Source organism: Aedes albopictus, chromosome 2, assembly GCF_035046485.1.
Source record: "Aedes albopictus strain Foshan chromosome 2, AalbF5, whole genome shotgun sequence".
Taxonomy (NCBI): domain Eukaryota; kingdom Metazoa; phylum Arthropoda; class Insecta; order Diptera; family Culicidae; genus Aedes; species Aedes albopictus.
This window is the reverse complement of record NC_085137.1, coordinates 162,542,224-162,564,414: the sequence shown is the minus strand read 5'-3', so window position 1 is coordinate 162,564,414 and position 22,191 is coordinate 162,542,224. Positions and strand designations below refer to the sequence as shown.

Sequence of the window (22,191 nt, the reverse complement as noted above, 5' to 3'; positions counted from 1 at the left end):
TGAACATTTGCAAGATCGTCACGAAATCCTAATGCTAAATACCGGAACATATACAGGGTGTTAGATTCCTGAGTGCAAACTTTTTAAAGGGTGATAGAGGACCATAAATGGTGAAAAAAATTGTTCTACGCATATGGTCAAATCTCAACCGTTACGTAGTTATTGAACTCCCCATGTTTTTTACTCTTATTGCCTTAACTGGCTATAACTTTAAAATGGTCAAACTTATCGCAGTTTTTTTATCCTTATTCGAAAAATTATTGTATTTTCTAAGAATTGGCATCTTTGAACCGATTGGTTTAGTTAAATAACTAAGTTTTCTAGAGCAAATAGCTCAAAAGTAGTGTGTTTTAATTTGTTTATGTCAATTATCTTTGAAAATTGCGTAATAATTTAAAATTCTTTCTTTGGCAAAGTTGTGGCCCCTGTTCCACTCTACAATTGGCTTCTTTAGCGGTGTTGAGATAGTTCCATATTCTGAATCTGCATGCGAAACTGAGCCGAAATCCAAATTTTCATGAATTTTGGTGACCGGGAACCTATTTAAAAATCAATTTGAAGTTTGTATGGGAGCGATTTGTCGAATCACCCCTCGTTGCATTTTGTACTGGGTGGAACTGTCAAATAGTTACCTAGCTGTCAAAAGGTGATTTCAAAAAATCTCTTTGAAATTGATTTTAGGTACCAAAATAAAGTTTTAAAAATCTGAAAAAAATCAAAGAAAAAGGTGCTCTTTCATATAAAATTAAAAAATCAATACATTTTTCTTAATTTAAAAACCCAATTCGTTCTTTGACATCAAACTTCTATCTCTTATCGTCTTCTTGCAATTTCGATTTAAACGTCGCATTTCAGATCATAAATTTGCATTCGTCATGGTAAGCACTTTTTTGCGCACTGTGCCGCACATTTAAATAAAAATTGCAAGAAAACGATAAGAGTTAGAAGTTTGGCGTCAAAGAACGAATTGTAGAGTGAAACAGGGGCCACAACTTTGCCAAAGAAATAATTTCAATTCATTACGCATGTTTCAAAGATAATTGACATAAACAAATTTAAACACACTATTTTTAGCTGTTTTGCTCTAGAAAACTTGGGTATTTAACTAGACCAATCGATTCAAAGATGCCATGTGATAAAAAATCAATAATCTTTCGAATAAGGGTAAAAAAACTGCGATAAGTTTGACCATTTTAAAGTTATAGTCAGTTAAGGCAATAAGAGTAAAAAATATGGGGAGTTCAATAACTACGTAACGGTTGAGATTTGACCATATGCGTAGAACAATTTTTTTCACTATTTATGTCCCTCTATCACCCTTTAAAAAGTTTGCACTCAGGAACCTAACACCCTCCCAACTAACATTTTCAGCGCTATAAGCTTCAGTCATTTGCTTTCTGTTGTGTAACCATCGAGTAAAAGCAGTCAACGCTGAATAAAAGGAAAGCTAGTCAAATATAAATCGTAAGCTGATACACGACTGTAAAACAAGCATCATACAGCTACCAAACTCGGTTTTCAGAAATTCATTGCTTGTCACTGGGGCTGCCTTTACTCCACCGTATTTCAACTCCGGGAGATTTCCCGGAAGATGTGAAAACTTCCCAACTAACATTTTCAGCGCTATTAGCTTCAGTCATTTGCTTTCTGTTGTGTAACCATCGAGTAAAAGCAGTCAACGCTGAATAAAAGGAAAGCTAGTCAAATATAAATCGTAAGCTGATACACGACTGCAAAACAAGCATGATACAGCTACCAAACTCGGTTTTCAGAAATTCATTGCTTGTCACTGGGGCTGCCTTTACTCCACCGTATTCCAACTTCCCGGAAGATGTGAAAACTTGAACACATCGAATAGGAGTCCCCACTAACAAAACAGCTGCTAATATACAGTACAATTCGTTATACCGACAAGTCCCCAAACCAGCAGCGCTTTAAAGGCCGTTATGTGATTTCATTACGGCTAGAAGCTGTAATAAAGAAACTGTTGATTTACCAACACGGCTTGTCGGACATAAACATTATTGTCAAAACAAACTTTAAGCGGGATATATAGCTACTACACAAGTTCTTTACAGCTGTCCATCTATGTGCTGTGAAATTATTCGGGTTGCTTTTATTGCACTTTAATTCAATGCTGGAAGATTTGCCGGAAGATGTGCAAATCGAGTAAGAGTCCCAGCCACTACAACAGCTGCTTTTATACAGTACGTTTTGTAATATTGCCAAAACACAAAACAGCAGCGCTTCGTAGCCGTTTAAAGCACACTCTTTCAGCTAGAAGCTGTGAAGAAGAATCTGTTGGTGCAACCACACAGCTTGTTCAATGTAAACATTATTGCGTTTGACGTTTCACAAGCTTTTACAGCAAGATGAAGTTGGGTAAGGTTTCTTGTGGCACAATTATGAAGCCTTGTCTGGAGTAAAACAAAACGGGCTATTTTCTATGTTATTTATATATAGCAGTGTGGCAACGAGGACATCATCGGGACCAGTGGATACGGAGATCGGGAGTTCGATTCCAAATACCGGCAAGTACTTTAATTATTCAATTTTAAAAGTGATAATTCCAGTTCCACATGTATTGCGTCACGGTATCCATAACCTAATTATATTTAATCGTTTAATTTGGGATGCCGTAAAACTATTATTTAAAAATTGCGAAAAGGCTGAAAAAGCGCCTTCTCAAGATGTTATTCAGTTAGTGGTTACATAGGAGCCGAGAAAAGAGCTATGACTAGGTGGCATAGAAGCTGATCGCACAGCATGTACAAGCTGATTAAGTTCGCCAGATTCATTGGTATAGGGCTTGCATAGAAGCTTCCGTCCATATGTACAACACAGTAACTCAGCATCAAGCCGTATTAAGGACGCTTTGTTGACGTTTACATTCACAATAAATGTTAGTTGGGCTGTACATATATACATATAGACATACAAATACATACAATCACACATACATTGACTTTTGTATGCATTGATTAACAACTCTGTCGAAGACATGAACTATAAATTATTACCTATTGTCAAGATTCCAGGGAATTAAATTTCTTTCGCATTGGAAATGTAGCTCATAGATCGCCACAATATGTAATCTTTGCAGCATCGTTTACGCCGTCTAGTGAACCAGTCACAAACTATATTGTCCACTATGAGCAAGGTATAGATGTGGAGAATAACTTTTCTGAAGAAAGTATTCTAAAATTTTGCCTAATTCTGGAGATATGCATTGCACATCGAAGGGATTGTCCTATTTAGGACGCTGAACGTTATGGGTTCAGCGGGCGGATATGGGTTAAGTGATAAGATCTATAAGCAAGTATGATCAATGGGATATTGTTACATTAATGATTCGGTGTAACATCCTACAGGTCCATAGATCATAGTAGTAGAGGCATAGTAGAGAATTACTTATCAAAAAATGTTGTAGGAGCTCCAAGAACTTCGGTAAGTACAGGCCTAAAGATCTACAAGCGTAATCAATGGATTGTTGTTACATTACTGATCGGGTGCAACATCCTGCAGATCCATGGAACCTAGTTCTATAAAGAACTAATCTCCAGATATGGGCCAGGTCATCCAAGAACGTTTTGATATATAAACACGATTGGGTTATGATATAGTCATGCATCTGATCTAGTGTAGAATTACCACAATCATTTTGGCCATACGAAGTGCGAGAGATTTGACGTTGTTTTCTGCATTATCTCCACTTTACCCCACGTGGAGCTGGACGTTACCAAAAGGGCATACTTTAGTGTTATGCAATTTGTGAATAAACACGAGTCACTTTTTTTCGTTTAAGCAATTAATCAATGTTTTATTGTCACATTTACAAATGCATGCAGTATCACTTGGTTTCAACAGCTGTAGATTTAACTTTAGGCAAACGCCTGAATACCGGTAATGGCACGTCCCAGAATAAGGGCATGAATATCGTGGGTTCCTATAAAAACAAATATAAGTTTGAAATCATAACAAGTTAAAATAACAAAAACAAGTTCTGGATCCTTACCTTCATAAGTATTGACAGCCTCCAGATTCATCACATGACGGATTATGTGATATTCATCGGCAATTCCATTTCCTCCGAGCATGTCCCTGGCCACGCGGGCAATTTCCAACGCCTTTCCAGCGTTATTCCGCTTCAGCATGGAGATCATCTCTGGAGTGTGCCTAGAATTTACAATTGTTATAGCTTGGTAAAGTTCGTTGTGATTCGACGGATTTTCAGAACAGGCTTCAGGTATTAAGCTACCGTAATACCAACAACTTGGCAGCTCGGTAATCCGAAATTTTCGACACCTATTTCAGAACTAAGACGAGATCGAACTTACAATTTTTGATCCTTCAGTCGTCCAACGTGCAAACAAGCGGTCAATCCCAAGCTGATCTCCGTCAACATATCGGCCATCTTCTTCTGCATCAGTTGGTTCGCTGCCAGGGGCTTCTTGAATTGTTTCCTATCTAGGGTGTACTGTCTGGCGACCTTTAGGCAAGATTCGGCCGCTCCCAGAGCACCCCACGCAATTCCGTAGCGGGCGTTGTTCAAACATCCAAAAGGTCCGCGCATACCGGAAACATTCGGCAGAATGTTGTCCTCCGGAATACGAACCTCGTCCATCAGAATCATGCCGGTGTCGGACGCCCGAAGAGAGAATTTACCCTGGATCTTAGGTGTAGATAGTCCTGCCGAGCTCTGCTCGCGATCAATAATAAATCCTCGAACCTTACCGTCCTCGGTCTTGCCCCAAACGATGCATACGTCCGCCACCGGAGAGTTGGTGATCCACGTCTTACTTCCAGTCAGGACATAGGTTTTGGTTTTGGGATCATGCACCGCTCGGGTTTCCATCGAGGAAGGATCGCTACCGTGGTTTGGCTCGGTCAGCCCAAAGCACCCAATCAGTTCGCCCTTGGCCATTTTCGGCAGATACTTTTGCTTCTGCTCTTCGCTGCCGTAGTCGTAGATGGCACCCATGCAGAGGGAACTTTGAACACTGAAGGCCGATCGATAGCCGGAGTCTACGCGCTCGACTTCACGTGTTAGCAAGCCGTAGGCCACATTGCTCACCCCGGCACACTCGTAGCCCTTGATCGTGCATCCTAGGACACCGAACGATCCCAGCTCTTTCATGATCTCTTTGTGGAAGACTGCAAAGAGGGAAAAAATGTGTATGTTGTGAGTGAGAACTATGATTACCACAAGGTTGCACTCTCTCGTGGGTTACATTCCAAAGCTCACCTTCATCTCTGTTGGCCAGAATTACCCGGGACATGAGTTTGTCCTCACAATAGGCCCTGAACGAATCTCGGATCGCGATCTCATCCTCCTTGAGCTGCGATTCCAGGTTCAATGGATCCTCCCAGTTGAATGTGGCTAAAATGATATGAAAAGCGCAAATTTTATTACTAGGTACAGCAACATATCTTGTTCAAAGAAGCTAATGTCCACGTTACAGCAAATATTCGCACAATTCTATGTATAATCAAACATCTCCAAAGTAGAGATTGAGCACGTTATCTTATCATCGTCGCACAGGTTGTTTTGCAGGAATAGTTCTCATCACAATTGTCGACGGTCGTCGTTGTTAATAAGCAGCGATTGCTCTCCGCTATAATGGAAGGCCTTAAGATAAGAGCACAAGGAGACGGATTGCGTTTCACTTAGCAGCAGAGTATAATCATTAATGTAGTGGGGGCTCGTTTTCTACTATACTTATTGGGCGGTGTTGATTCCTATAGTTGCAAAATCCTTTATTGAAGTTATAAATTGTAGATACTTACGTTCATTGCTGGATGAGGCGAAAGCTGTGGGTAAAAAGATAGCGTTTGTAGTCGACCTTGAACTCGTCGAAATTTATTTTAGATCCAGGTGATCGTACTTACCCCTTTGCACATTGCCAAACTTGCTAAAGTTTCGCAACTGGTTGGAGATGATTCGTAGGGCCATATCTGTTTACGTAGAGTTCCAAATAACGCAGTCAAAGTAAGTCTAGTTGCATCACAATATCCAGACAGGAATTATATGTGTGTGGGTCTAAAAGAGTAGACCCGTTCTGCGAATTTAACCGGTCCCACTCACTTTCGATTTCGTACTGAGCTGAATGAGCAGATCGCTGATCTGCGGCGCAGGCCATTCCTTGCTCTCTCGTTCTCTTATTAAATAAAAAAATTTTACTGATAACATACCTATACGTATACTGTTTGTGTTACCAAGTAGCAAATGTGTCCTGTTTGTGTGGCGCTCTTACAAGAACTGCTGATCTTTCATGCAAGCCTCAATTTTAGCCATTGTAGAGCTAAAACAGATATCATTACATTCGTTTTGTTCGTTAATTTGCAAATACGAGAATAAGCACATTTCTGATTTTACATTGTGTAATAATAATAGAAACTCTGGGCTAAACAGTATGAATAGAGGCAGTATTATGCTAAACATCTACGAACCAGATGACGTAAAAAGTTTAAGATCATTACGACGCTTAAGTGTTCTTAGTATGGAATTACTATGTAGTACCCGAATGATCAATCACCCCGCTGATCAATTTGACCCCGGTTTACGGTACATTGATGATGAACATGAATGAATGGGGCACGTTCGGTGTAGTACTAGATTTGTAGTAATGAGCTGAATTTTAGTATGGTGAGAAGGTCAGTTCTCTGTTTCTGCAACGAAATGGTACAAAACGCGTGGGTATTATGATTCCTTGCCTAATTTGATGCTGTTTGAGCAAAACTTTGGATAACTTTGTTGTTTATGTTGCAAGAAATGGAGAAAATAACAACACTGTTGCCCAAAGTTTTGCTCAAACAGCATCAAATTAAGCAAGGAATCATAATACCCACGCTTTTTGCACCATTTCATTGCAGATACGGAGAATTGACCTTCTCACCATACTAAAATTCAGCTCATTACTACAAATCTAGTACACTCAGCGAAAAAAACTAGCGAAATTCATCGGAATACCTTATGAAAATTTGCTATAACTAATTCTTATGGATGACATAAGATTACCTTATGAAAATTGATCGTGCTTACTATGACAAATTTCATAAGATAGACTTATGAAAAGAACAAAAAAATCTTAAAATGATGCAGACTGGATTCGATCCATGAACGTCGGGGTCACCGAGCCCGTGTTTTATCCACACAGCTACCGACGCTTGAGAATACCATGTTGCTAAACATGAATAAAAGCCAAGCTGTGAGACGATTTTACGTCATAGAGTGACCTTATGAAATTCATCCGAATCATTATGAATTATTTAAAGGCCTTTTCATAAGTTGGGCCTTATGGAAATCTTAAGGTTATTTGACTGAGTGTACTTCACCGATCTGTCCTATTGGTCAAAGTTTGGCCGAAAGATTATGAGAGCAGAAAGTTCGTCGAAAAATCGAGTCCATACTGTATTGCATGAACCTGCTCAACGCGCTTTAAAGGTTTTGCCGGGAGCGCATCCTTTCCAGCAGCCTTGATATTCTTCAGCAATTTCCTTGCCTTTCAAGCATCACAACTTGCCCATAGTCATTGATGCATAATCTGTTCGTCAACGCGCTAACATTCGCGCTTCTTCTTATTCTTTTTTTTTCTGGCCAACTAGCACCGTTCGGAACCAGTTGTGTTTTACGTCGGCTGGGTCTAGGAGTTATGCCTTAAATTCCGACGACCATGGAGACTGGGACCCTACATATCAAACCCATCAACACATGGGCCGGGACTTATGGCTTTACTTCCTATCCGAGGGAAGGCGTGAATACGGATTTTATGTCTCAGGAAATTCCATCGGCGTCGACGGGAATCGAACCCCGACCGACTGCGGTGAGAGGCAACCACGCTTAATATCACTACACCACCGACACCGACTAACATTCTCTCCATTGAACCTGGCATCTACCGTAGTTTTTTTTCCTGCCAACAAGATATCTTTTCTGTCATTACACATGACGATAGATGGCGCTATTTTCTCTATACGCCATTCGCAGTTCCGTAAAATCTCCACATATCATTTTGTTCCCGAGATTCTTTCTGTGGTGTTATTTTTCTCGATTGCTCTTGCTTCTTCGAACCTCTCTCTCTTCTGCACGTATCTAACATCCGGTTTCTGGATACGTCCTTCCTATCCGTCACCTTCTGGCACATCGAACTAGAAGTCTTTGAGCAGCACCTATGACTTCCCGCGCTGCTGTTTTAACTTGCTGTTTGGAACCGTCCATAAATTACGTAACATTTTAACGAATCGAGAGAGTAATTAGTCAGCTCTCGTAGTCAGGTTTCACAATGTCGTCATATTTTTTTAAAGATCCAATACGATGCGTCAGTAAGCAAATAGAAGGACAGAGGAAGGACCGTTCGCACAAACGGTACAATTATTTGGATCATATATTATGTTTCCAGTTCAAAACCGAATTAGCGACATTTTTTCTTTGACTTCCGCTGCTTTTGCCTTGCGTTAAACACAATGTCGGAAGTGGGGCGCTGTATTGTACACCTGGTGCTCTATACAGCGCCCCACTTCCGACATTGTGTTTAACGCAAGGCAAAAGCAGCGGAAGCAGGGTACGAAAAACGGATCACGCCGAAAAACAAACGCTTTGTCCTAAGCGGTGCATGTTGGTAACAAAGGCGTTCCGCAACAAACGCATGTCAGGCGATGAGAGAAATAAAACAAACATCGCTTGCCGTGCGTGTAACGATATTCCGGCTTTTCTGCTGAAATTTTTGAACCACATCATCGAATTTATAAGCATTTGGACGAGTTTAGACTCTTGCAAACCTCAGAATCGAGTTTCACTTGTAAAACAATGTGAAAATCAAGATGTGAATTGAACGAGACATATATTCCTACCGTTTTTGTTGTGAACAAACTCGGGAGAGATTTTGTCATTATCTGCTAACGAAAAAACAAAGTGTTGTTGCCGTGCCTTCTTTGTTGCCTATTTTTCGCTTGCGTGGACAAATTCTGCGTACACTGAGCGGAAGTCAAAGAAAAAATGTCGCTAATTCGGTTTTGAACTGGAAACATAATACATCTAGCTTGTACTACAGTTGATCTACAGGTTGACATCACTTCATCTCGTCTACTTTCTCGATACTATCTCGTTCGTTTTTGTTCTAGACGTTTACTTCATACACATACGGTCGGTATACACATTCTCAAAAATACTAGACCGGGTTTCCTACACGGAAAAACGAAAGTACCCAAAAGTGAGTTCATTCCACCCAACTTCGAGGTTGCGTGCGGGAAGCCAATTTTGAGTTGCTGGAGTCGATGTTTAGGTAGGTATTGTGCGTTTACCACTAAATTGATTTCCGAAAAAACTTCATCGACTTCCGCTGCCTTTCCTATGCGTTAAACATAACGTCGGAAGTAGTGCGCTGTATAGAAAACCAGATTTACTGTACAGCGCACTACTTCCGACGTTATGTTTAACGCATAGGAAAGGCAGCGGAAGTCGATGAAGTTTTTTCGGAAATCAATTTAGTGCTAAACGCACAATAGTTTGCATTTAGGCGTATACGGCCAAAGTACCTAAAGTCAAGGTTCTTTTTACTCAACCGTCAGTTAAAATTACTCAACTTTCGGTACTGTGCCACTTACTCAATTTTGGCTTCCCGCATCGAACTCTCAAAGTTGGGTTGTTTTGCTATTCACTCTCTGACAACATTAAAGAGAGCGAATGAAACAGGATGCAAAAAAGAACTCAAAAGTGAGTTTAAAAATACTCAAATTTGGGTTCTATTGTTTTTCAGTGTAGGAGTATAATATTCTGGGAAGATGAAGTGACAACTGTTTTTCCTAGCTATAGAGGTTTTCAAATAGGATCTTAATTTCGAGCTCTCCCTATCTTGACGGCACCTTCAATATTCAGATGTAAACTATAGGTTGTTTAATGATTTAATAGCTTCTTGATGCTTATTTGACTTTCTAGATGATCTTTACAGACTAATAGCTAAGATAAAGAAAAGATTGTCAGCTTGGATCGATCGGAAGGATTTTTTTCGCACTGGAGAGATTTACTAAAAGAACCACATTATTTCTCCTCAAGAATTTTGAGGAGTGGGTGAATGGTATGGGCAGCGTTCTATAAAATACATTATTACCGATGGTGTTTTCGTCAACTCGTATAGACGGACAGCCAGAAATACACCGAGCTTCTGAAGGGATATCGGCTGCCGTTTTTGCAACAACATTGTCAAACTATTTAGGCGTATCAGTATGATAATGGGCTCCGTGGCCGTGCGGTTAGCGGCGTCAGTCGTCTAGGCGTTTCGTAAGCCTCGGAGTGCGGGTTCGATTCTCGCTCCAGTCGGGGAAAACTTTTCGTCAAACGTAAAATTCTCCATTGGGTCACTGGGTGTTATATGTGTTGTCCGTTGTCTCGTGTATGTGTAATGTTCAGTCTGTGCAGCCTCTGGCTGAAGACGGTGTAGTGTCTTTTTTTTAATGTATCTGTTCACATGAGTTAAGCAACCACAGCTTGGTTTCGTGAAAATCATATTCAGGTAATGGAATGGTCAGATTGTTCTTCTGATCAGAACCCAATCGTGAATTATGTGGGTGTTGATTATAAGAGCAACATAAGTAGATGAAAAGCTGTTTGGAAGCATTCCAGATCTAAACTATGCAGTTGTTCCAGCATGGAACAAAATTCAAGCATCTACCTATAGGTATATATATATATGATATATCAAAAGTAGATTTAAAGTATACCAAAAAGGTTGTTCAAGCATTAGGGTGGCCCACAGTTATATGAAAAACAAAAATTTCGAAAAATGCCAAGTCTTACCTCCTAAATCAGTTGTTTTGAACTCCCAGAAGCTACGTTAAAATTTTGAGCAAAATCGGTTGAGCCTAGGGGGGGCGCTCAAAACGCTTGAAGTTTGTATGGGAAAACTTGGCCAAATGTATGCAGAAATTTCAGGTTTTCGAATTTTTCCGCTAGGTGGCGCTGTAAGCGTTCAATAATCAAACCCTTTGGTATTATTGTAGGTGACTATATGCCAAAGAACTTTGTCGAAGACCGCGAAGTGATCCGACGGCTGTGAAAAAAGTTATACCCTAGGCAAAGTGAGGCAAAGTATTGAGATTTCATTATTGATATTACATATTTCTTTACATGTATTGGAAAAACGACAATAAAGTTTATCCTCACTTTACCTAGGGTATAACTTTTTTCACAGATGTTGAATCACTTTGCGGTCTTCGACAAAGTTCTTTGGCATATAGTCACCTACAATAATACCAAAGGGTTTGATTATTGAACGCTTACAGCGCCACCTAGCGGAAAAATTCGAAAACCTGAAATTTCTGCATACATTTGGCCAAGTTTTCCCATACAAACTTCAAGCGTTTTGAGCGCCCCCCCTAGGCTCAACCGATTTTGCTCAAAATTTTAACGTAGCTTCTGGGAGTTCAAAACAACTGATTTAGGAGGTAAGACTTGAAATTTTTGTTTTTCATATAAGTGTGGGCCACCTTATCAAGCATATTTGGGTCAAAAAAGGCAGTACTCATTATTAATATGTTGAATGCTATGTGTAACTTCAATTACCAAGATTATTTTTTTGCTTGGATCTATCTATTATGCAACAAGGGAGTTTACGTTCATCGATTATTCTGATTCGGAGAGCACATGTAATACAGTCATCCACTCCGAGCAGAGATATTGAATTTATTCGCGTTTTTTGTACCTATTTTTTTCCACTGTGCGTCGGCATACAGACCTAACTCGTAACGTGGGTAGGTCACCTTAGAATGGTGCGTTGCGGTGTAAGATCTACCAAATCAAATTTTGATCTTGATGTTTACCGTATTTATAAATATTCCAAGATTCATCCAAGTTTGATTCACTTTTTTGTGTTTTGTAGTTTATTCTGTTTCAGTGTACTGCTAATTCATATTTTATTTCAGCAGGATTCAGGTAAATTTATCGTATGCTATAAATAATATTATAAAAATATGTAACTGTGGCGAGCGTATCACTAATATGTAGCTTATTTGACGTACGATGTTAATATTATTTTACATTTCAGATGACCAACCGAAGAATCTAGTAATTCAACAAAATGCCATCAAGATGACGAGGAAACCAGGATGAATCGGGCAGACAACAGATTTGAAGAATTCTAACAATGGTGTGCCTGAACGTTGACCAAGCGTATCCTTTGGAGTTTACCCTTCCACTAACAACACCCAAATTCCCGTGACACCTAGGCCTGAGAGATCGTAGAGTTTTCTACATTTTTCATAGGTGTCCAAAACTAACCATCCTTTCCCATTCCTCAGCAGTCGCAAGGACGTAGCCAGGACAGTGCTCGACCATTGGAGGATTGCGTCAGTCTTGTCTAAGAATCAGAGATTAGTCGCAAATCTTTTGCTTTGGTTCGGACGGGAAGGAGGCAACCCTCATAACAGCGGTCTAGGACTGTACCACCTACGAATTTGTGCGACTCGCTTAATGCTAATGCTGTGCGTCGGCATACAGACCTACGGTGAGACGGATCGCCAGAACATCGTTTATGTTAAAGTAGCAGAGGGAACGGCCCATACAAACATTTTAGGCTTTCCATACAAAAAATCGTTTCGGTGAGGGGGCAGGAGTGGGGACAGAAAATGCTGATTTTAACGTTACATGATAAATGGACGCTGCCTAATTTGACGAGCAATCCCATGGCGAGGTGAAGTTCCACTTGACACAATTTCTGTCAGGCCACGAGTATTGGGCACATTAGGTGATATCTGCACAGATTTGAATATGCAGGCTCTCCCACATGTCCGGAATGCGCAGACTGAGACGAGACCGCGAAGCATCTGCTTTTTGAATGCCCACTAGGGCAGTTCAGACTTCAAACATGTCAAAAATTCAAAGCTCCCATATGTTCATTACAATCCTTGGTGCAAAACTAGAGTCCTGTCAAATTTTCAGCCACGAGGAGAACCTTTTTCGAAAATTCTCCATAGTAATTCCCATATAAACCTATTTTGCTTTTGGGCCACCATTAAATCACCACCGAAATGGCTGAAAATTTGACAGGACTCTAGTTTTGCACCAAGGATTGTAATGAACATATGGGAGCTTTGAATTTTTGACATGTTTGAAGTCTGAACTGCCCTAATGCCCACGCTTCGTGGACTATGCAGGAGATATGCGATAAAGATATCACTACGAACAACATTGTAGAAAGTTTGTACAGGGGCGGACAAGAGGCAAGAGGGATTCCGTTATTTCCACGGTCTCTTGCGTCGTACTTGAATTACAAAGAAAATTATGGGCCTACCAACAACCAAAAACATCTCCAAGAATGACAATTGTTCTGCTTCTATGTGGCACTACGTTCCCATTGGAACTTGGCCTGCCTCTCTTCAACTTAGTTTTCTTCGAGCATTTCCACAGTTAGTAATTGAAGGGATTTCTTTGCCTGCCGTTGCATGAATTTGTACATTGTGAGGGAAAGACAATGATACACTACGCCCAGGGAGTCCGACTGGGAAAAAAAAATTCCCGACTGGGACGGGAATCGAATCCGGGAATCGGTTTATTAAAATATTTAAATTCATTTTTTATGCGATGTGATAATTGTCTTGTAGATCCCTATGCATTCAATGTCACGTTGATAACAAGCAAATCTGTAACGTCGCATAACACAATCCTGTCAGTATAGTCCTTTGTAAATGATTCCCTACTTCTGACATGTATCGAAGTGCGAAACACACAACGAAAAGCCCTCGTATGCGCGAAGCATGTCTTTCGTTACATAACTGCATTGAGTTTGACATAATACCAGCTGCTCGGTATCCACAGGATTTCCATTCATAACTATCCTGGATGAGACCGACCACGACAAACGCAGCTGGAAATGAGTGAGTATAGAGAGCAGGATACCCGATTGTAATACATTGTTACTACAATATCTTGCTACTATGAAAGAGAACATCTCTGCCGAGAGAATAGAATCCTAGATTGAGTTTAAATAAGGGCGAAAGTAACATGAGAGAGTTCTCTTCATCGACTCTCTCTTCTCCAAATTAAAGTGACAAAAAGCAAGTATGGTTAAACTTTTTGGTCATGAATCGCTAGGTTTCGATGCAATCTAGCGTCTAAGTGTAAAAAAGTTTGATTGAATTTGCATCTTGTCACTTTAATTTGCAGAAGAGAGAGTCGATGAAGAGAACTCTCTCATGTTACTTTCGCCCTTATTTAAACTCAATCTAGAATTATTGTTCGAATCAAGTTCTGCATGTATCTCTAACATCTACCTTCCTATACTTCACAGCACTCTTCGAAGTGAGCAGTACTGACTGACACAACAACTGTTGTACTTACAACGAGCAATGTGATAGACTTTTCAGTTCTTTCCGCTCATCGATACCGAACACACCAGGAAGGAGGAAGGATACTTAGGGCCACTAATCGCTGCCACTGAAGTATGTGCTGATGGTGGTGGCGTAATACCGAGCAGTAGAAAAATCTGATCTCTGGATGAATTTGTGCTGCGGAAGTGATTCGACTAGATATTACACGGTTCTGAAGTGCAAATATGGGCCACACGCGATAGATTAGGTGTGGGAAACGTGTCGAATAGCAGTGAAACACTCGAAAAGGGAGAAACGCAAAGTTGTGCATGTGTATTGTGATATAGAAAGAGTTCCTTGAACTGGTCCTTCAAGTGATTTGGGAAGAAGTGAAGCATTAGCAATAGGTTCTGATGGATAACGAAGGTTCCTCGTGGTCAATTGATTGAAAGTAACAAATAGCCTTTTAATGAGTTATCTGCACCGTTCCTGGGCCAGTAGTGTTCTGCTGCCGACGTTCTGCTGAGACCGTGAACCAGTGACCTGCAAAATTGTCAAGTTCGTCGTAGTGAGGTAAGAAGTTTCATTATTGACTTTTCGCAAGTGAAAAAATCGAATCCCGGTATCGTTCGCGCAGCAATTTCCTTTTTTAGATTTTTCTTCCTCATGAACCCGACCAGATTAAATCGATAAACAATCTTTCTATTGAGCACCGAACCTATCTAAGCGAAGAGCTGTTTTTGTGATCTGGTAGCTCCAAAATTAGAAACGTGCATGTTGTACAAGGAACTCGAAAAATTCATGTCCTTATCAGCTTCATCGCAGCGGCGAAGGACGATGGTAGAAGGGGGCGTTAAACGACCCACATACAAAGTGTATTAATTCCTCGTTTGCTCGACCGTGATTATTATTATCATTCTCAACGTGGTACAACTAGTGTACGATGTGGCTTGCTACAGCGCCCACCCTTTGTAGCATAGGCACCTATGCTGTGCGGACAGTCCAACAAGCATAAATCAATATACTTTTCGAAGTTCCTCCGCGACGATGATACCAACTGGTTCTGTACTCGCGCACAACGTGTGAATGTTAGTACGTGAGACCGTGAGGTTTCTGTCTTCGATGCCTATTCTGAGGCCTATCTAGCTTCGCATATATGTCGGACGCGACAGAAACATAGTAATGTTGTTGATAAATTTTTAGCTTTGTTTTGCTAAAATTGCAGACTTTAGAAACTACAGGGGGTGGCCAAAATGTTTGGGATAGGCAACTTTTTTTCTCAAGGAAAAATTCAACATACTGTAACTTTCTCGTAAAACACTATTTTTCAAACAACTAATTTTTGAACTGGCATACCTCGAAAACCAGTAAACCGAATTGGATGAAATATTGAACGTTTATCAACAATTTATTAACCCTCGAACGATCGCGCTGTTATATTTTGTACAACACGTTGAAAAAATCTCGCTTTTTTTTTTCTTTAAAATACACATATAAATAAAAATGAAAAAAGAAAATCTCGCTTTTTGTACTCAGCATTAGCGTGGTGCTGACGCAGGTAGTCAACCGCGCAAGTTACGGAAGGTTAATGCTTGAAAAGTCTTTCCAACAAAGCAACTTTTTAAACGTTGAAAACATTTATGATGGATTGACACTTTTTTGATCTTTCTCAAAAAATTATATTTTTTTACATCAATATGTCATTAAATTTTAGTTTTGATATACAAATATTTTCTACTTCTGTTCTCAAGATATCTATAAATAAAATATAGGGGTAGGCGGGGCAATATGGACACCCTAAGGTTTTTGCCAACTTTACCTGGCAAGATGTCAAAAAAGTTTAGTTTTTTGATACATGTATCCTTTTAAAGTCTTTTTAGCATCTATTGCATAAGAATGCTCACGATAAAAATGATTTATCCACTTCAAAATGTTAGTTTTTCATGACCGTCTTCAAGCATACGGGGCAGAATGGACAACCCCATGGGGCAATATGGACACCATGAGACTTTTACGAATTTCGTACATTATTTACACCTATAAAGTCATTTCATTACAAAACAACTATTATGGATGAATAATACGCCGAAGTAGTTCATTTTTGTTTAGTTAATTTAGATTCAGGCTGTTTTGGATAAAGCTTCGTTTTTGTCGGCATGTACAGCTGTGCATAGAACAACTATTTTCCACTGCTGTCGTTTTTGACCTATTTGTTTCACCCTATGTCTACTATAGTGAACATTTAACCGAAAATATACTGAAATAGAAGAATTTGGTAAGTTTGTGATTTAGGTTATATTTTTCCCTTGCCGCTTCTTTCAAAAAGGTGAGTGTCCATTTTGCCCCGGCAGCAGAAGATATTTCCAAACTTGATTTTTGATATAATTAAGAAGAAAATATAAACATGTTAAGCATGTAGATACAGCAAAACTACTTGCATGTGTTCTAGAAATATCAGGTTTTAATCGACCTGCAATAAATTAATCACTAAATCTTATTTTAGATGGTTTGAAAATTATAATTTTCATGCACAAAAAAACGGAGGACGCAACTTTTTCGTGTGAAATCAAGTATAATTTTAATTTCGAATGTTTCTTTCCTGAAACTACTTTTTAGACAAATGGACTATATTCTCCATTCATTAAAAGTTCCAAAAAGTTCGCATATTTCAAAATATTGAGGGTGTCCATTCTGCCCCGGGTGTCCATAATGCCCCGCCTACCCCTATTAGAGCCTGTTTGGATTAAAGGAAGAATATATTTAGTAATTTTCGTGTGGTATTGTAAATTTAACTTATTTTAAAATGTCAAGCCAGTATAACCTTATTCGTCGTGAGAAAATATTGAATTTAATAACGTCGTATTAAGTATCAATATATAGTTGATGAACGTCCAAAATTTCATTCAATTCGGTTTACTGGTTTCTGAGATATGCCAGTTCAAAAATTAGTTGTTTAATAAAATAGTGTTTTACGAGAACGGTTCTAGCGCAGACAGACGTTCTAGCTCGAACAAATTTATTCAAATTTTCTATGTAAATTTTCACTAGCGACACCTAGGCAACCGATTGCCACAGTGCAGTCGCGTGCAGTTGACAGTTTGAGAAACCACATGCTTCCAGCCGCTTACTTACCACCCAATTCACCACCCACCGAAAAATAAAATCAAAACAAACACTGTCAAAATCATTCCTACATTTGCTTCACATTCACAAAGATTTCCCAATGCAAGTGAAGTTCATCCAAATGCAGTTTTATTCAAGCAAATCTATGTAAAATAAAAGTAATAATGTGTGAAATATTTTAAAAGAGTCCTGCGCTAATTTGTGCAAAAGATTTTAGACATTAAATAAAAGTCATTTATTCTGCACAAATTATGTGGAAACATTATTAGCGTGCAACACGTGCGGTCTTTTCCCGCCATCCGGCTGGAAGACGACCGTGGTGACAGTTGTTGGTCGCACGCACATGTGAGGCAGCGATTGATTGATGCACCAAGCGAAAAGAAGAAGAAGAAGTTTTGACATCCAAGCGGTGTGCCGTCGATTAGATCCTCGTCGCTGATTGGTCGATGGATGTAAACGGCACACCGCTTGGATGTCAAAACTCTTTTTCTTACCGCTTGGTGCATCAATCAATTGAATATGAACGTCACTAACGCCATCTGTTCGCTGATTGCCACTTGGCAATTTGTGGCGGCCATGTTTTTTACACAAGGTGCTGAGTCAAACTTGAACGTCTGTCTGCGGTTCTAGCTTTGCGAAAGATCAACCAATCGATCTCAAATTTGTACCAATGATGCACATATCGTCGGTTTCCTGCAACAGGGGCACAACTCAAAAAATGTGAATTTTCAGAATGAGCGTTTGAAAATTGGGAATCTAAGAGCACCTTCTACAAGTTCACTTATTCCTCTCATCATGTGACAACACCAAACAAATTTTGATTGTTGTATCATAGAAAGGGACTGAAGGACTATCTGTTTCATGAATTTCGGATTGCTACTTTTCAACGACTATTGAAAAAGTTGCCTGATTTTGAGTTGTGTCATTATTGCGGAAAGTTGGAGAAAATGCGAAAATCTCGAGTTGCTCAACGAGTTTCGAAACGGGTCTTTGTGAGATGAAAGTTTACATAGTTTTTCGTCAATCGCCTTCAAAACCTCAAAAATGACACATTTTGAGTTGTGCCCCTATTGCAGGAAACCGACGATATAATAGATTGACAAACAGTCGAAATTTGAGAATTTTTGATGCACTCTATGAAAAGTTACAGCATGTTGAACTTTTTTTTGTGAGAGAAAAAAAAGTTGGCAAACATTTTGGCCACCCCCTGTATATTATTCGTCATTTGTAATACTAGTGGGGGTAGAAACCAAGCAGCTAAACGGACTTCGTGAAAATCGTTCCACTCGTGTTTATTCCCGCTCTCCTAATTACACCCTCTAAAGCAATGTTGAACAGCAAGCACGAAAGACCATCACCTTGCCGTAACCCTCTGCGAGATTCGAAGGGACTCGAGTGTGTCCCTGATACTCGGACTACGCACATCACTCGATCCATCGTCGCCTTGATCAACCGTATCAGTTTTTCCGGGAATCCGTATTCGAGCATAATCTGCCATAGCTGTTCTCGATCGATTGTATCATACGCCGATTTGAAATCGATGAACAAGTGATGTGTGGGCACGTTGTATTCGCGGCATTTCTGCAACACTTGGCGGATGGCGAACATCTGGTCCGTTGTAGCGCGTTCACACATGAATCCAGCCTGATATTGCCCCACGAACTCTCTTGCAATCGGTGATAGACGGCGGCATAAAATTTGAGAGAGTATCTTGTAGGCAGCGCTCAGTAGTGTGATCGCGCGGTAGTTCCCGCAATCCAACTTGTCGCCCTTTTTGTAGATGGGACACACGATACCTTCCATCCATTCCTCCGGTAATACTTCCTCCTCCCAAATCTTGGTAATGATCCAGTGTAGTGCTCTCACCAGTGCTTTTCTACCGTATTTTAGAAGCTCGCTTGGTAGTTGATCTGCTCCAGCGGCTTTGTTGTTTTTCAACCAGCCAACCTCCTCCTCAATCTGTTGGAGGTCAGGGGCCGGAAGTCTTTCGTCCTGTGCACATACTCCTAGATCTGTTACCACGCCACCTTCGGTACTTGCAACGTCCCCATTAAGGTGCTCATCGTAATGCTGCCGCCACCTCTCGACCACCTCACGCTCGCTCGTGAGAATATTCCCGTGATTATCTCGGCACATGTCGGCTTGTGGTACAAAGCCTCTGCGCGAGCGGTTCAGCTTCTCGAAGAACTTTCGTGTGTCCTTAGCGTGGCACAGCTCTTCCATCGCTTCGCGATCTCGTTCTTCCTGCTGGCGCTTCTTTATCCGGAAGACTGAGTTCTGTCTGTTCCGCGCCTGTCTGTAACGTACCTCATTCGCTCTCGTACGGTGTTGCAGCACTCTCGCCCATGCTGCATTATTCTCGATTTTCAACTGTTCACATTCGCCGTGGTACCAGTCGTTTCAGTGATTCGGAGTCGCGAAGCCTAGTGCTGTAGCCGAGGTACTACCTTTGGCGGATCGGATGTCCCTCCAGCCATCTTCAAGTGTAGCTGCGCCAAGCTGCTCTTCCGTTGGTAGGGCCACTGCTAACTGCTGCGCGTAGTCTTGAGCCACTTCTACGTTACGAAGTTGCTCGATGTTGAGCCGCGGCGTTCGACTTCGACGCGTGGTGATAACTGTCGAAAGTTTTGAGCGCATGCATACAGCGACTAAGTAGTGATCCGAATCTATATTCGCACTGCGGTATATGCGGACGTTGGTTATATCCGTCGATTAGAACGTGGTCGATTTGATTTTCTGTTTGTTGGTCGGGTGATCTCCAGGTGGCTTTGTGGATATCTTTGCGGGGGAAGAAGGTGCTTCGGACTACCATACCAAGGGAGGCTGCAAAGTTTACCCATCACTGGCCGTTATCATTCGATACGGCGTGCAGGCTATTTCGCCTGATTACCTGTCTGTACATTTCCTCCCTTCCTACCTGCGCGTTCATGTCGCCGACAACGATTTTCACGTCACGCGGCGAGCAACCATCGTATGTTTGCTCTAACTGCGCGTAGAACGCTTCTTTCTCGTCATCAGGTCTCCCTTCGTGTGGGCAGTGGACGTTGATGATGCAGTAGTTGAAGAAACGGCCCCTAACTCTTAACATTCACATCCTTGTGTTGATCGGCTGCCACCGGATCACACGTTGTCGCATCTTGCCCAACACTATAAATCCTGTTCCCAGTTCATTGGTGGTGCCACAGCTTTGGTAGAAGCTCGATGCCCGGTTTTCTACACTTTCTGTCCAGTCCAACAAAGTTCCTGCAACGCCACGATGTCGAAGTTGCGGGGATGTAGTTCGTCGTAGATTATGCTGTCACATCCTGCGAAACCTAGTGACTTGCAATTCCATGTTCCAAGTTTTCAATCGTAGTCCTTATTTCGTCGTGTGGGTCTTTGTCGATTGTATCGAGTCGTTTTTTCTCCTATGTTATTCGCAATGGGGATTTTTACGGGTGGCTTATTGGGCCTACGCCAACACTCCTGTCTCGCCGGAGGACCATCGTGCCGGTTCTGTTTAACGTCCCAACCAACACTGGGAGGACCACGATGATGGGGCTACCACCTTGGATCTAGCTGGGCGTGGTGCAGCGTTTCTTACTCAGCCGCTGGATGCCAGAACAGACGCTGTTTGAGCCGCACCTCCTTGGTGAACAGACGTTCGGGTCGTACCTCCTCAATCTAGCTGAAGGACAACAGTGCCCTAGAGGAATCCTAGGAAGAATTTTACTAGACCCCAGTAGGCATTCAGAATTCCAAAAGAAATTTCTGGACAAATCTATTGAGAAATCCTTTTCGGATTCCTCCAGGACTGCCTGATGGGTTTCTGCTAGGAATCCTTCATGGATTTCTCCAAGAATTTATCCAGCGATTATGCCGATGATTCCTTTTGGGATTTTTTCAAGGACTCTTCTAGAAACTCCTCTCGTAATACCTCCAGTAATTTTTGCTGAGATACGTTCAGAAACTCTTACCAGGATTTCTCCAAGCATTTCTTAAGCATTTCCAGCAGGAGTCCTCCAGCAGGATTTGATTGAGAAATTCCAGCAAAACTTCAGCAATCTTAACAGAAATTCTCAAATGAATCGTAAGAGGAGTTCCAGTATAATTATACGTAGAGCAATTCCCGGAAAAAAAAATCCTAGAAGGATGGATTCTAAATAAATCCTTGGATAAAAATCTATGGGTGAATTTCTGTACGAATCCAAAGCATGTTGCAGCAGAGATTTCTGGATGAATCTGAAAAGAAATAATTAGAGGAATCTAGAAGTAATCCCAGAGGAATTCTTGGATAAATTTCAAGAGGAATTTCTGGAGGAATCCTTGGAAAAACTTCTGGAGGAACCACATGAGGAATTCCGGGATTCCAGGCATTCTTGAGAAAATTCCAAGAGAAATATGCGAAGAAATTATCATCGAAAGGAATTTCTGAAGGAACCCTTGGAGGAATCCATTGAAAAATCTTTGGAGGAATTCTCTTGGAGTCTTTTGAACCTTTTAAACATAATGGCTTTTACGACACTTTTGCAGCAAACATTCTTATTCGATACCACATTGCATGGGCGATGGGCCATGCTTTATGTTCTCTCTTTCTCAATACTATACACATACCGCTCATCATCCTCTTGTGGTTGGTGTGTAACATTGAACCAAGCAAGCAAGCATAGCATGCTTTCCGAACCTTCTGAACGCTTCTCGCGAGAACACATCGACCGCGACTTTCAGTCGAGACTTGGCAGGCATACACATCCTATCGGTGAGAAATGTTTTGCTTGTGCATTCTGTTTT

General features: G+C 40.9%; 2 protein-coding genes across 2 annotated transcripts in view; one reads left to right on the top strand and one right to left on the bottom strand.

The window, feature by feature from the left end:
* Positions 1 to 3,790: 3,790 nt before the first annotated feature.
* On the bottom strand, positions 3,791 to 6,108 carry LOC109405866 (glutaryl-CoA dehydrogenase, mitochondrial). Its single transcript, XM_019678926.3, has 6 exons — positions 5,890 to 6,108; positions 5,788 to 5,811; positions 5,246 to 5,380; positions 4,338 to 5,154; positions 4,016 to 4,176; positions 3,791 to 3,946 (listed from the first exon to the last, which is right to left on the bottom strand). The coding sequence occupies exons 1-6, from the start codon at positions 5,951 to 5,953 to the stop codon at positions 3,882 to 3,884; spliced, it is 1,266 nt and encodes a 421-aa protein (XP_019534471.2). The 5' UTR covers positions 5,954 to 6,108; the 3' UTR covers positions 3,791 to 3,881.
* Positions 6,109 to 13,670: 7,562 nt separating this feature from the next.
* LOC109407206 (zinc finger-containing ubiquitin peptidase 1) overlaps positions 13,671 to 22,191 on the top strand; it is a 35,392-nt gene continuing 26,871 nt past the window's right edge. The window contains exons 1-2 of the mRNA XM_029859005.2: positions 13,671 to 13,866; positions 14,280 to 14,871. The gene's annotated coding sequence lies outside the window, so the exon portion shown is untranslated. The remainder of the gene's footprint in view (positions 13,867 to 14,279; positions 14,872 to 22,191) is intronic.